General features: G+C 49.3%; 1 protein-coding gene across 4 annotated transcripts in view; it reads left to right on the forward strand.

Annotated features, from left to right (window-relative positions):
• The first annotated feature begins 408 nt into the window (after positions 1 to 408).
• Positions 409 to 15942, forward strand: part of TLL2 (tolloid like 2) — a 96365-nt gene continuing 80831 nt past the window's right edge. For 3 of the 4 annotated variants that reach the window (XM_054831833.1, XM_054831835.1, XM_054831834.1), the window contains exon 1: positions 409 to 582. In XM_054831833.1, the coding sequence (XP_054687808.1) occupies positions 432 to 582 (151 nt within the window). In that variant the 5' untranslated portion in view covers positions 409 to 431. Of the gene's footprint in view, positions 583 to 9756; positions 9850 to 15942 lie in introns of those variants that run through there. The other variant, XM_054831836.1, reaches the window with a different exon arrangement.

Raw genomic sequence — 15942 nt, forward strand, 5'->3', positions numbered from 1 at the left:
GAGAAATACTGTTTCTCCTGGCAGCGGACAAGCTGCTTCTCTTCAGCTGCCTGTGAAGTGAAGATTAATTTGAGGGCTAAAAAAAAAAAAAAAATTAAAAATAATTATTATTATTATATCTAAGCTTTTGTTGCTCAAGTGCGGCAACAAACAACCGGGAGAGGGAGCGGGTTCCCCGCCCCCGACGGACCCCGCAGGCTCCCCCCCCCCCCAGCCCGGGGCGCGGGGGACCCGCGCCCCGGGCTGGGGGGGGGGGGAGCCTGCGGGGTCCGTCGGGGGCGGGGCAGAGGCGCGGGCGCAGACGGGATTGGCTGTCCATGCCTTGAGTGACAGCGGCAGCGGGGCCCCCCCCTCCGCTACCCGCGGCGGCGGGGCTGCTGGCGCCGCGCAGTGCCCGCAGCCCGGGCAGCCGTGCCGCCCTCTCCGCCGCTATGGGCCGCGGGGCCGTCCCGCTCCGCCGCCTGCTGCTATCGCTGCTACTTCTACCCGCCGCGGGGACGGGTGGACGGGGAGCTGCTTTAACGGTGGGGGAACCGGAGACGGCGGAGGAGCTGATGGAGTACCGCGATCCTTGCAAAGCCGGTAGGGGAGCGGGCGGGATGCAACTCCGGGAGAAGTTTGCAAGCACAGCGGTGGTGGACAGGTGTCCCTGCGAAGCGCTTCTCGGTACCCCGGTGTCGCCCGGTACTGTGCGGCGGGAGCGGCCACGGGCTCACCTGGTCGCGGCGGGAGACCCCCGACCAGGAGCCGCCTTGGCATCCTGCTGCCCTCCCAAACCCCCGCGGGCACCCGGGGAGCTCCCCCGCTGCTCCCCGTCCCGCCGGTGCGGGGGGTTTCTGCTTGCCCCCCAACCTGCTCCCCTGCTGCCTCCGTTACCTGCGGGTTGCAGCCCCAGGTCGGAGGCTCCTCCTGGGGGGGTTAAAAAATTATCCCACGTTCCCCCCATCCTTTCGCTCACTCACCTGTTATCCGCCCCTCCCACGCGAGATCCCCTCTGCGAAGCCAGGGAAATGCCCGGCGGTGTTTTGCGTTTTGGGGTTGTTCCCCCCATCTCCCCCCCCCCCCCCCCCCATGGTAGGCTTATTCTGTGCATTTTTGCAGCCTGTTGGCAGCTGTTTCAACTTGTCCCGGGGTCCATCCGGCCCGAAGTTGCGGTGCGTGCCCCGGGGAGGCAGGAGCACGCCGGCGCTTCGCGGGCCGCCTCTCTGCCTGCGGCTCCGCGGGCTGGCGCAGGGGCTCTCCCGGGGCCCTCCTGGGGCTCTCCCGGGGCTCCCGGCGGGCAGGGAGCCCGTGCGACCAGCTCAGGGCTGCAGCCGAGCCTCCCTACGAATTAAGATACTCTACAGTTGCAAGTTACCGCATCCTCTCCAGGAAGCCCTCAGCTGCTGCCTCCCTCCCTTTTTCAGAGTTTTTCGTTCCCGTGTTAGACTGCACTCGGTTGTTTCTGAGCTCGTTGTAACCCTTTTTAACTGTTTGATTTCTCCAAGAGCTTCTGTCATCCCTAATATCTTGATTTGAAGGGATTATCAACCCAGGTTTTCTCTGGAAAACTGGGTTGTACTCTTGGTGTGACTGTTCCTCCTTTTGGTTCCAGCTATCAGCAACTATTGTGGTCTTGTGAATTGCTTCTCTGCTGGGAAATTGGCAATCGATACCTTGTTAGTCCTATTCCATTTACAGATAACTTTGTGCAAAGTCTTATTTTCTTAATGCTGTACGAATCAAAACAAGGAAGAAGTTTCTTTGTGTGCGGTGTTCTTGGTCTTTCTTCTGCGTTGGAGCTTTGCCCCTCGAATGCTCTCCTAGCTGTTCCTCAGTGTCCCTTGGTGATAGCTTCCCTTGTTACCAGCTCTCTCCTGACTGCTTTTAGGGGGCTTGCAGCCGTATCTGCTCACATAGACGAGCTCTGTCAAAGCAACATCTATCAGAGCTCCTCTGTCTTGTATAGCAAGTTGTTTAACTGGCATCGTATGCTGGTTGTGTTATGAGTGGTAGATTTTGGAATAAAAACCATCTCAGTTCTCTCCACAGAGTATTTTTTGCATAAAAGATTCCCTTGATCAGCAAGTCATTTGTGATTTGATATATGGTTTGGTGGGTGGGGTTGGGTTTTTTTTAGTCTTTTTAATCAATGTGGGACCCAGCCCACCCAAACATGCTTTTACTGTATTTGTGTCTAATTCCTAAATGGTGATGAATTCATCTCTCTCTCTTTCCAGTGAAACTAGGTGTTAGTGATATGGCTGTGGTTCAGACCTGGAGAGCTGCAGGTATAGTAGCTTTGGCCTTCTGGTCTGAAAATGTATTATCCTTGCTTTCTTCTTGAAAGTATGGCATCATTTCCAGTGTGTCTCATTTGCCCTTGGGAGTGTTTGGTATTACTGTCAGGTCAGGTGCATGGAAGATGAGGAATGGTCCTTTAAGGACCACATAGAGAACATTTACTTTGACTTACCTACATCAGACAAGGAACCTGTGGCAGAAAAGGAAAAGGAAATAATTATTTCCCCAGTCTGTCATTTACCTGCCTTTGCTGTAAGACCCTTTCTTTCTCCTGCAGTCCCTCCATCTTCCAGGCTCTGCCTCTCACTTCTGCACTTACACAGAGAAGAGCTTGGACTGCAAACAACAGCTTCCCTTTGTTGTACATCCTCACCTCCTCTCTCCTGGTGGGCAGAAAAACCTTATGTGTTATTCCTGTCAATTCAGTTCAGTCAGGGTCAATCGCAGAAATGGTCTTTATATTCTGACTTCTCAGTGTTTGCCTCTAATATTTTTCCAATGTCTTCTTTCCAACAGAATGGAAGGAGTGCACAAGACCTCTGGAGGTCACACAGTCCTTTTCTGGAGCCCAGGGCCAGGCTGGTGTTTCTGACGTGGCTGGCACACATCTGTCTGTGGCAGAGGCTGCCAGGCAGCCTAGCCTGGCATTGCTTTGGCTTTTCTGTTGTCTAACCTGAGGCTCCAGTACTGCAGTTTAAATCTGCCTTTCTCACCCAGACTGCATGGGTGTGGAGGACAGTACAGTACCTTCTGCTTTGCTGCAGCCTTTTTCATCCGTGAGCACTGTTACCGGCTTTCTCAAGTTTCAGTCACCTTTTCTGTAGAAGAGGCTGGTTCTTGCAGTCTGTCGTGCCTGGCTGTGCTTTCTGGCTCTCTGATTCGGTTTCTCTCCATGTGGGCTGTACAACCATAAGAGCAGAGCACTTAGGGAACAAGACACTCCCTACATGCCACCTATCTCTGTGCACTGAATGGCTCTACTTTTTAAAGTCAGCCCTAAAATGGAGCAAGCAGGACTTGTACACAGGCCCTTGTTAGACCCTGCCTCTCCTCCTTGCCTTGCCTTGCATTCACAGCCGCTGCCTTCTTCCAATGCTAGACCATCAACAGAGCTAAGCAGGTGTTCACTGCGGCAAATGCCATCCCAAAGGGTTAGTCCAGCCAAGGTTAATGAGTGAAGAGATCCATTGCTGTAAATGAGATGAGGTGAAGACACCTCTAATGGAGTTGTCCCTCCAAGACAGGCTCTGTCGGGGCTGTTGTCTAATGCCTATATAGGAAGTCTATCGTGTTCTGTGCCTGATGTGCTAGAGCCAACTTCCTTGGCCTGACTTTCTCCACCAGTGGAACATGTCTAGAAGCATGACTGGCGAGAGGGCAGTGGTTTCAGACCTGCTGTGAAAAGCTCAGGTGCCTGGTATGTTTTGCAAGGGAAAGTTTTTGATGGTTTGTGGAAGCAGAGCTGGCACTGTGACACTTGCAGTCATGTTTCCATTGCTGCTGTAGGCACAGGCTCCTGTGCACGGTCTTGTGGCTGCAGATTGTATGCAGGCTCTTAGCCCATTGCAAAGACAAACTGCTGCTCCGCATACGTGTTTTCCAAAGCTGCTAAAACTATAGTGCTTTGCTGCTACTTTGCTGCGGGCTAATGGCTGTGACCCAGAGGCCGTGATGGATCTGGCAGGTTACGAAATGAAAGCTTGCCAATTCCTTACCCTTGCAACTCGTGCCCTGAGGTTGAGTGCAGACTGTTGATGGTTGATCTGCTAGACTGCGAGCGAAAAGCCTGGCACATGCTGCTCTCTGTTGCATTAGCTAAGGGAGTAATAATCTCTAACAGCAACGCGGGACGGATAGCACAGGGCAGTAACCCCCTAAATCACTGCAACTGCTGAGCTACTGGTATAAACGTGTCCAGTTACCAGGGCTCAGCTGATGTGCCACAACTCCACTGCTGCTCGACCTCTTAACTCCAGCCACCCAGGATTTCATTTTCCTAATCTGAGGCTGCTTTCCTGCCTTTTTGATAGGGTAGAAAGAGAGGACAAGAGGCCTGAATGGCTGACAAAGGGGCAGCTGAGGCAGGGCTGCACCGCGGGTTTGAGTTGCCAGGGGAGGTGACAGTGCTGACTCTGCTGAGTGGGTTTTGCTGAGTGATGTGGCAAGTCACTGGAGCTTTTCAAAGGGAACAGTACAAAGGTTCCTGCCCAGATCTGCTCTGTTATAGATGGGAAAATGTCGTAAGCCTGACATGTGCTTCGGATAGATCTGCTGCTCAGAGGGTCCAGCTAAGGACACCCAGGCCAGGGTGCAGGTCTGAGTGAGGCTGCCTGACAGACAGGCAGCAGGAGAAACTACGGATGCCTGGTAAACAAAACAAGCACATCCTTCTGGGGCTCCTCAGGCAAACTGGAACCAAAGGAATTAAATAGGCTGCAATTCGTTCTGGTGGTTATTTTGGTGCAAGCTTATATGAACTTTCATTTGAGGTGAAGAGCAGAATCTCTGATCTTCAAAGTGACCTCTGGAGATGGTATAGTCCAACTTAAGTCAGCAAGGGGAGGTGGGAGACATAAATAGGAAGGAGAGCTGGGCACTGAATAATTTGTCCCCTGGATATTTACAGGCTCAATGACCCGTTCCCTCCAGCAGCAAGCCTGTGATGAGGCTCTTTTCCACTTGCCAAATCAGCAGGTGAGGAGAAAAAGCTGCAGTTCGGTCTCAGCATCTTGGTTCCCGGGTACTTTGGCTCCTAGTATGGTGCCATTTGTGAGCCGGAGGTGCAGTGTTGCTTCCCAAGGCCTGGCATCTCCCTCAGTAGCTCATTTTCCAGGGTGGGGTCCATTGAGGATGTCCTGTGCTGGAGTCCCCTGTTTCTTGATGCATTTCTGTCTGCTCTGGCTAGGCAGTTTATTCTCATGTGACACATCCTGTCTATAGGCTGACCATGGTCCGGAAACAGGCCAACCTGCAGTCCTTGACTCCGAGGCCAAACAGGCAACACGGTGTTTCTCTGTGCAGGTGTTTGCGTTAGGAGACAGACAGACCTGCCTGCCTAGCCACGTGCTCCTGAGCCAGATGCCAAAAGGGTCTAGGGCTCCTGCTGCCCGTGCGTGTCTCAAGTACCCTTCAGGAGGGTTTGCATTGCTGAGGAGAGCCACACTGAGGAGAAATTGCGTATAGGGACAAATGAGACTTGCAGCTCGGCTTCTTTCCACGAGACCTTCATCAGAGATGGCTTTTGCTCTGGGCCGTTGCTTGCAGAGCTCCTGGGCAGGCAGACCTGGCGTGGGGAGGCTGTGGAACAGGAGTGGGGCTCTGCAGGGAGATGGCACCAGCAAAGTGAGTTAGTCCCTGGGGATTTTACGGAGTGCTGGGGGTGTGAGCTCAGAAGGGGAAGAGCTGAGGCAGGAGGTGTGAGGGGGGGCACTGTTAGGGAACTGAGTGCTGGTCCCATCTCTCCTGTTTCTTTATCACTAGAAGAGTTGTTAGAGAAACAGTTCTGTAATGATAGAATAGTGGTTCCTGCCAAACCACTGCCCCTTTGAGGGTGGGTGCCATTTGCCCAGTCGTGGGGTACCACTGTGCATCCCTGTTCCTGCTCCACCTGCTGATTTCACCCACTGGCTCCTAAATCCCCCATGCCAGAGGTCTCCCACCCTGACTGAGTGCTGTCCTGAGAGAAGTTCTTGCAGAGAGATGTAAATTGTGCTTTTCTGTTGTTCCGTTCCTCCTAGCTTCCCTCTGTATAGGCACAGTGCCTTTTGTTCTGGAGGCCGCGAATTTCGTTTGGGTTGTGGTGCAAACATCTGAAGTCGCGTGCAGGCATTTCTGTGGGCAGCTGAGGAATTTACTGTTAGGAACTGAAAGGCTTGCAGGGGTAATCAAATGAGAAAGGGGAGAGAGGATCTGTAAAGTCTGGGTCACTTGAATATTGCTTGGGGTTTGAGTGGGATGCAGATGCTGTTTTCTCTGTTGGAAGCACAGATCCATCACGTCAGCAGGGAAATCTGAAAGCTCTTTGCAGGCCGTGCTGTGGATCCAGCCCAGTCAGTTCTCGATGAGGGCCTTCCTGCAATCTCACAAGTTGTCCCGTTTGGTTTGGCAATGGCAGGAGCACTGGCAGATCATGTGCCAACCTGCCCTTTGCTTGGGAATCCCAGATTCCTGAGGAGGAATCTCCTTTGCATCTTACGCATTTTCTGTAAAGCTCTGAAGCCTCTGAGCTGGTGTGGAAAGTAGAGGTGAGCGGCAGCAGCTGTGGTGAAGGTACCAGTGCCTCTGGCATGGGGCTCTGAGTGGTAGAACATGGTGGTGAGAGCCAGTGGCTTACCCAAGGGTGGTCAGTACGGTGGTGGCAGTGCTGGGAGCTGAGTCCTGGTCTTCTGACATTTGAAGCCACGTGGACTTTCAATAGAGAAAGCTTCCTTCCTCCTTTCTTTGCTACCAATACTTAGGCATGTGCTTTGAGGGAAGAGTCTGGGACATAACCCAGTCTCTGGATTCCTCAGTGCTGATGCAAATAACTTTATAGAGGAAGGAGAAAGCTCTCATCAGCAATCATTCCCCTTACGTTTCCCACTGCCCCCAGTAGGTTGCAGAAAGGGTTAAATGCTCAAGGAGGAAGTTGACTGAGTCTTTTTGGGTGGTCTGGGAAAGAATGAGAGAATAGACTATTCAGTCTTTAATTTACCTGCTTTGGGGAGGTGACAGCACTTACAGAACAGAAAACAGGTGGGTGAGGACTACTGGAGACACCCGGTCTTTACAGGCATTCGGCGATGCAGCTGTTTGCTGTCAAGGGAGGCTGTGTTTTGCAGTGAGGTAGAGCTGCAAAGAAGCCTCACCCTAAGAGGGAAGGTTTAAGGTGGCTTTTATTATAATCCTAGCCAAGAACAAGCTAATGGCTGTGGCTTAAAGAAAAAATAACCACCAACCATTTTCTTGCAGCTTGAGATTCCCAGGTGCAGAAGCCTGGGGAATTGGAGAGCAGAACTTTATGATCCCTGGGCAAAGGAGCCCTTGAGATCCAGGTCTGACATCTTTCCAGTGTTTAGCTGTCTACTTGAGATCTGACAAAAACATGCTTAATCTTTGACACTTCCTGGGTTATGTTGGATCTGCTTGCCCTGCATGAGATGTAACACGCAGTGCTATACATACACCTTGGGATTTAGCAATGGGCGGGACAAGACATGGGCAGGGGGCTTTTATTTCCTCAAAGAAGTCTGGTAGGGAGGGGAAGAGATGTTTGGAATTGTCATGGAAATTTTCTGAAAAGACCTTGTAGAGCTTTTATTGAACTTCATAGTCTGGGTGCAGGTCACAGGTGTATGCCCTTGACCATAACCTGCACAGGTTTGATCAATGAAGACTGCTCATTCCTCAGGTGTTTTGTAGCATATGATTAGTGAGTCACAGAGCCCCAGACAAAGGCATTTAGAAACTATGCTGTAAGTCTTCCAGGCTTCAAAAGTCCACAAAGCCAAGAGGTTTGGTTTGAGGCACTTTCCACTTGTGTAATTATCTTCTACCTTTGTAGTCATGCTTGGAGTTTTTGTCCTCCTCCTGTGTAGTGTGTCTACACCTTGCTGGATGGCTAACCCAAGAACTAGCTCCATTTTACTGGTAAGCCACCTCTTTCTCTCTGCTAACACTGTGCCTGTGGGTGTCTCCCAGGTGAGCGGCTGCTGCCCCAGTCGGAACGGGGAAGAGCTGTGTGACTACAAACACCCGCTGCAGCGTGTTCAGGCTCACGCATTTGTACTTGGGGAATTGCAGGTGCCGTGTGCCTGATATGCTGGATTTTCTAGTCTCCTTTCTCTAATATGTCCATTTCCCCTTTTTTTCGCATTGCCTTTGCTGCGGAGACCCTTGTGCTCTCTGTCTGCTTCCCTCTGTGTTCCCTACAGATCTGTTTCGGATGTTCCTTTGTCTCCCTTTTCCTGAAGCTCTTTCCAGTCCCCACCTGGAGCGTTGATCATATCCTTCTCTCCTTTCTGCCTCAGGTGTTCTGCAATGCATCCTCCCCCAGGCTGTGGCTGTGGGGTACCCTCTCTCTCCTCTCCCACCCCAGCAGTACCTTGTGCTGTTCTTCCATCCTTGCTCACCTGAACAGCAGCCCCGTGCTACGGTGTGCATTTACCTGCTGTGTTGCTTGATGAACCCGTTCTGTGCATTGGGACGTTTGCTGTAATAGGTGGGCCGCTGTGCCGATCTCCCCTTGCCCTCAAGAAACCACGGGGAAACGGTGGGGCTGGCTTCTGTAATTCTGTCCAGAGCTGTCTGTGCCAAGGAGGTGGTGCTGGGGCAGGGGAGAACGCTGACCCATTGGGGAGGAGGTCTGTATGCTCTTTTCAGAGACAGGCTGCCTTGGAGGGAAGGAGCCACCTCTGACACTGAATGACCTGGTTGTCCCAGATCACGAGTATTGCAGGTACGAACCTGCAACAAAACTGCTTTCAACTAGTGCTGAAATGTGCTTTCACTGCTGAGAAAGGATGGAAGATTGAGTAGAAACTGGCTGTTGTTTTGATTCAGCTACTAGGTCTTCTGCTCTCCCCCCACCCCCTTTGTTGTAGCTGAGCTCCCAGAAATGCTGATCTCCAGGGGCGCCTGTACTTTGATGTTCAGATCCACTCTAGCACTTCCTGAACAGGAAGGTTTTCTGTCAATAGAAACTGCTTAAATGTGCAAGGAAGCCCTTGATTAAAGAACTCTCAATGATTGATTGCTCTTTCTTGGCCAGTTTGTGTCAGCCCAGCTTGGAATGGAGAGAAATGTTTAACTGCGTGTTGAGAAGGAAGCCCACGCAAAACCCCAGCCACTGGTAAATCACCCTCTGGTTTGACTGATACAAATTGTCAGAGACCCGCAGCTGCTGCCAGTCCATGAATCAGCTCGGCTTTAGACCTGAACAGAAATTCTCATCCTCTCAAGTCATTTTGTATTCGTGCAAATGTCAGCACCAAGGCAAAAAGCATCTGTTTAACCTCCCCATCCACAAACTCCAAAAGCTATTTGCAGAGCAAACCATACCACAGTTTTATAAGACAGAGGTTCAAGTCTGCTGAGCATTTTATCCTCTCCTGTTGAGAGTTAGTATTGGAGTACGGTTGAGTCCCTTTGTTTATTAGAAGCTGGTTGATGCAGTCCTGGAGGTGCTGAGGATTACCTTTCTCCACTTCTTGTGTCATAGCAGTGGGTGTTGTCAGTCTCCCACACCTCATCAGTGTGACTTTGAACTTAGATAGCTCTGTCTGCAAACGGCGTTGCCTAATCAACAGCGTTTTCATTTGCTCTGAACTTTGGCAAAGTTAGCTGTTTTAGTTGGTGTTTTGCATGTTGAATTTCAGGTGAGACCTGCTGGGGGTTGTTCATTCATTTCAGAGAGCAGAGTTTGGAGGAGAGAGATTGAGATTTGTTTACAAACCGTGCCCTGCCTCCCGCTAGCAGTGGCTGTCCCTGGCAGGAGGGCTGATGCCTGCTCCAGGGGCAGGTGTCTGTTGTGGAAGCAGAGGACTGTTCACACTGATGTATGTGTTGGCAGGATGCTGCGTGATGAAGGTATTTGCTTGGTAAGGCATTGGTTTTGCTTTACAATTCTCCAGATACAAAACCACTCAGATGCACTTGCAAAGTTAGAACTCTCTCTTGCAGAAATGGCAGCATTAGGTTTGCTTTGGAGCTTGTAATGTAGCTCCTTGGGCCTAAAGGTAGGCTTTGATGATGTGAACTGGAACTCTGTCTCGAACAGCTATCCTGTGCAACCTGTCTACCCTGAGACTGCATCAAATACAGGTAACAGAGGGGACTTTTGGCTGAATTGTCTGTGTCTCTGTTGAAGAAGTTGGGTAGTGGGTAGCAAATGAGGCAACTGCTGCAGGAGAAACTTGGGTAGCTGCATGGCAAAGGTGTTTGAGCCTTACTGGAATCAAGAAGCCCCAGACTGAGAAACAGCAGTTGGTAAATGATCCTGCCAGGTCAGGGAGCTGGCAGGCAGTGGGGAACCTAATATAGTGACATGTGAGTTAGGTGGCCTTGAAAAGAATGGAAATCATGCACCTGCATTTCTCTTACTGAGTATCTTGGGCCTAAGTAGGGCTAATCCTTGGGTGTCCTATTGTCAGTAGCTCAAGCTAGATGTGGGCAGGAGAGTGAGAAGACAGCAAGGGTCTGCACTTCTTCTGTGGAGCCTGTCAGGAGGGCTCCAGTTAGAAGAAATTGTGGTTCAAAGTTATATGCACCTGGCTTTAGATGTGTTTGATACTCCAGAGGTCCAGTTCAGGCTTCTGTGGCCACCAGATCTTGTACCTTGCCATTGTCCAGACACTACTCTGTTGGTTTGTCTGCTGCCTGCACAATCCCAACAAGTGTAAGGCACAGCTCTTTACCTAAAAGTGAGTTTTGAGAAGTTTTGGCTGCTGGGCCAAGAGGTTTGAGAGTTACTTGCACGGTGTGACTTCTGGTGCGGGCTGTCTTTTGTGGTTCTATTGCAGTCATTCAGATCAGAGACCTACAGACCCGTTTGTTTTGTCCCTGCTGGCACCAGTGACCTGGGAATGCAGAGATGCTCTGATTCTTGGGGCTGACCCTTGGTGGGGGGGCAGAGGCTGGGGTGGCCTGTTGGGCTGTTTTTGCCTTGGAGAGTAGCCTGTTATTTGCTGTGCTGTTGATGTTGGAAGTGTATTTTGCTCAGCGACGCTCTGAGCTGCAGCTGGCCCGTGTATCAAGCTGCTGGTGTGTTGTGCAGTTGACCGCTGCCTGGATTTAATCTCTAACCTTTGATTGTTCTTGAAAGCATGTTCTAGGGATTGCATTCCCACCCACACTGCTCCTGTGACCCCTTCCATTTCCTGGGTGTCTAAGTACAGAACAGAAAAGATTCATTAACCTGGCAAGTAACCCCTTTTTATGGGGGAAGTGATTTTCCGTCACGCTCTGTTAGATCCTATTGATTTCTGTTTTTCCCCTCTTTGGCCTCTTCTGTCATATATTCTCTTCTTTGTCATGCTTCAGTAGGAAGGTGATATGTGATATGCTGGGGGTTTTTTGCTGTTTCCTGGGCAGAGAGCTGGGATCTCCTAAGGCTGTTGCTCGAGTGCCGAAGTCTTTGCCTTTTCTTGGAAAGCTTTGTTGTCAAGGTAAACTGCTGGTTAGTAATGGGATGTTGACACGAGGAACAAAACATCCTGGCTGGTCTCTCTTTTTTTTTTTTTTCCCCTTAACATCAAGAGCATTTTCTGTCCTTTTGTTGTCTTTGCCCATTGTGCAATCCCTCATCTCCTGGCAGAGGTGTGACACGTTTGCCATGGGGTTCACAAGCAGGCATGAAATGGAGATCCTCAAACCATCAAGTGTGCTAGCTCCTTCAGTCTTCCTGGGTGGTGTTGGCAGCTGGGTCCCAATGCTTTTGAGGAGCCTGTGTGTTTCATAGCCTCACCTCTGCTTGGTGTGAAATGGAAGGAGCTGCCAGGTTTGGGCTGTCCACTGGCTCGTCATTACGGAGGTGGGTTGTGGCAAGGGTGAGGGCATGTCCTTGGAGCTGGGTGGGAGGGCATGGGGTGTCCCCTGTTTCAGGAAGAACAGGTCATTCTGCGCAAAATTCCACACAGGGAACGGGGACGTCGTTTTCTTTCCTCCCTCTGGACAGTCATCTTTATGCCAATGCAGCTATTGCAAATATAAAATATTACAAAGGTGAATGCTGAATACGTGCTCTCTGAGCAGGATACCTCAGTTTTGAGAAGGATGTTGCAGTTTACTAATGTATTTGATTTTTAGACAGAGCCTTTCTGTGATTCAAGGCAGATATTTCACTAGTTGGAGACATAGTTTTCCTTCCAAAAGTACACTTTCACATTTTGTATTAATTTCTCAACTTTCGCAGCTCTTGCTAAATTCCTTCCCTTTATGTATGAATATTTTATGGTAGTCCTGTTAGAAGTAATGCAAATGAAGCATCAAAAACTTAAAATCTAAGGGAGCATTGTTGTTTCTTTTAGACTTTTGCATTGTTACAGGAAGCCATATTCTGAAGAAACTGTTGGCCTTTGCACTGCCTGTCTTATTGCTGCCTAGGTTCAGCTGATCAGCTAGAGGAGCTCTGCCAAAAAGGAGAAATAAAGCTCGCTGTGGCAAGGTTTGTCATCTAGGTTGTCCTAAAGGAAGATGCATGAAGAACAGATCCTGTTAATTTACAAATACTAGTCTGCTCTTTCTCTCAAATGGGCAGTTAAGCCCTGAGGGGCCAGTGATGGGACACGAGCTCTGTTTGCAGACCAAGCAGACTGATGCACAGTGATGTGGAGAGCTGTGCTCCTGCCTCTCAGCAAAACAGGGCCTGGCTGTTTGGTGCCAGGCTGTTGGAAGGCTTGCTTTCGTGGTTCAGTACCTTACGTGGGAGAAGGGTGAAAAGCTAATAGGAAGTTTTTGTAGGGAAAGAGGGTGGGTGCTTTGAGTGGAATACACTAGGAAACTCCTGAAGATCTTACCAGATCATGGTTGTCCTTGCTTTTAATTGTGAGCGGAAGTGGGGAAATGAACCAACAAGCTCAAAAGTCTTAAAAAGCATTCAATCCTGCATTTAAAGTTGTTTTCCTCATATTGTTTTTAAGGTCTTGAACTTTCAGTTTCTATGTTGTTGTTCATTTTTTAAAAAATAAAGTTTCCTCATGTCCTTCCTAAACCCCAAAGACTGCTAATATACCTTGAAAGGGGGAACAATAATCTTGGAGTGGAGACTTTGGAAGGTCTTGTAGCAAAACTGGGAAAGCTGGCAATGTTGCTATCTGCAGAAGGTGGCACCGTCAAAGGAGCAACTGGATGTGGGGCTGGCTAGGGAGGTTTGGGACACTTGAAAATTTTGGGATGCTTTGCTATCCAGTGTGAGTGCTGGGCTGGAGCTTGGTGACCTCTTCCTGCAGGACTGTTTTCAGAATGCCAAAATACCTTTTCAGTCAATATGAAGGCTCAAGGGGTTGTGTTTAGGGGCATACAGGTGGTCTTCTCGTGTAAGGAGTGGACCTCTCCTCTGCTCCGTGATGCCGCTGTGTGATGCGGACAGCTGCTGCTTCCTTGAGGACTGGCCTCAGGATGCCGTTCTCCTCTGGGGAGAGAAACTCTGGAATGAGCCATATCCTGGAGAGACTGGAGGTGAGGGTCGGGGTTGTGTTGCAGGTGGTGCCTCTTCTCTCATTCTGCCGCTGGTGGTGAGGCAGAGAGGGGGGTGATGGATACACCAGAAGTCCTGCGTGTCCTGGGGCTGTTGTTACTCATTATCAAAAACCTGACAGCAACCTCTGTTACACTATCACAAGCCAAGGTCTCAGCGCTGTCTCCATCCCCCTGCCTTGCCCCGAATTTTGCTAACATGCATGAGTGCAGAGTCCTGAAATTCAGGTTCATGGTTCTAAAGTTCATGGTCTTGAGAATAAACAAAAAACTATTGTGGTGGCTGAGAGCTGGGTACCCCATTAACCCAGAATCATGAATATTTATCATGCTGGATTACAAAAGAACATAGAGACTATATTGTATTTCCTATAACTTTATTTCCATGGCATCTTTTCTTGGCGGGTCACTTTAATGTAAGCTTTGCTTATTTAGTTGCACACTTTAAGCCGATTAACTTTTTACTAATAAAATGTACGTTGACTCCCTTTGTCCCAGCTCCTGTTTGTTTGTACCTACACTCCTGTGACAAAGAGTCACAGAGAACTGCTTTAAGCTCCGGCTAAATCCCGCTGCTGGAAGCTTTGAACGAGCTGAATGTGTCTGGGGGTGATTTCAGCCTCACATTTTCTCTCTCGCCCTCTCGCTGCCTGGAAGTTGGGTCCTGCAAATTAAGCTCTTCTGAACACCCCCTCCATTTCTGAAAATGTTTGTGGTGCTTTGGGGTTTGGCAGGAACGATCCAACCTGTTATTGTTGCTCTCTGAGCTGGGTTGGAATATAACTACTAGTGGGGGGAATCAGAGAAGCTTTCCAGCCATGAAGACTGACCTGTGGCTCTGCCTGTTCAGTAGTTTACCAGCTGGTAACCATGTTATTCCTCCTCTGCTCACATACCTTGGCCTGTCATTCAATGCCCAACATACTGCGTGTTTTATTGTGACTTTTTTCTAGGAACATCCCAGAGAGATGATTACATCCTGCCATTTTATTAAAAATGCTTTACAAAAAAAAAAAAAATTCTCCTTTTCCATTGAAGGCAGTTCAGACCAGAATTTTAAAGTTAGTTGGGAGCCTAAAGGTGTGGATAAGCACTTGGAAAATACTTTCTAAAGGCCTTCTATAAATCTGTTTATTCGTATTCGGAGCTTTGCTAAAGCTATAATGATCCCTTAGAAATGTGCTGTTAATACTTCAGAATGGCTGATCTGCCTCGAAACAAACTCTGTAGCCTGTTCCATCAGGCCAGCAGCAAATGCCAAGGGAGGTGTAGAAAGGCAGGGTAAAACAGAGTGATATGCCCAAAAAGTCTCCCTGACTGCAGTGGACTCCACAATCCCTGAGCCAGAGATGATTCGTTGTCTTTAATGATTTTTTGATAGCTTTGTCTTCCATCTGCTTTCTTTTTGAACCTGCAAAAGCTTTTAGCATCCATAGGCTCCTGGGATGAGAAGTGCCAGAGCTTAACTGCAGCATTCCTTTACTCTTTTCTTATCCACTTGTGAATCAGTGCATCAGGTGTTGCAGAGGTTTAGTTAGTGTTGCCTACCAGTTTCTATTCTTGTCGTCTTTTACACCAAAGCTTCCCATGTGTTGTCTCTGTCCTGGGGAAATTCAGGGTAACACGGGTGTTTTTAGTAGCAGAAAATACTCATCCTATGGACAGTCAGTGGGTGAACCAGCGAGGTTAAGAAGAATAAAAAAGAGAATTTTCACAGAGTCAGTAGCAGATCTCTAGTGGTGCTCAGTCAGCTGTGTTGGACGAGGTGAAGAAGTTGAGATGCATGAGAATAAATATGCACGCTCTGTCAGTGTCAACAGAAGGAAATAGAAGGGTAGTGCTGTGGGCGAGTTGGTTCTGTGGCTTGCCCTGAACCCAGAGCATGCTGGTCCAGAGTGAAGCTTTGATTATATGACCCTATAACTGTCTTTCAGCTAGTTTGGGATTCTGCTTAGGAGCTAGGGGTGACTAGGGAAGAGCAGCTTTAAAGAGCAATTGATAAGAGCACTTCCAACTTGTAAAAGTTCGCAACCTGTCATTCTGATAGCATCTGGAAAGCATGCAGTGACAGTGCACCTCCTTCAGGTAGTTTATACATGGTATTCTCTGCTGATGGCAGAAGCATGTGTATTTAGTGCAGTGTATTGGTTTTTTTTTTTTCTTGGGGGGGAATATTTTGGGTTTTATTTATCACTGCTAGATCTGTGAAGTTCCTTGGGTTGTCTTCCCCAAACTTCCCAATGGCTGTTTCCCTGCATCTGGGACTAGTGGAGCAGATGAGGTTTCACATGAGTCATGACTGATTTTCAACATCTAGTGTGTGGATGTAAAGGCACCTACCAGCAATAACCCCAGAGAAATATATTGATGCGTTCCCCCTTTCCCTTGCTCTCTGAGCCCATCATGCAACCTTCTGTCATTGATCTTGTGACGTTTCATGTGTGGTCAGACCTGGTGAGGTGACAAAACCAGCCTTAGCATGTGAAG

The sequence above is a fragment of the Grus americana genome, chromosome 7 (genome assembly GCF_028858705.1).
Source record: "Grus americana isolate bGruAme1 chromosome 7, bGruAme1.mat, whole genome shotgun sequence".
Lineage (NCBI taxonomy): Eukaryota > Metazoa > Chordata > Aves > Gruiformes > Gruidae > Grus > Grus americana.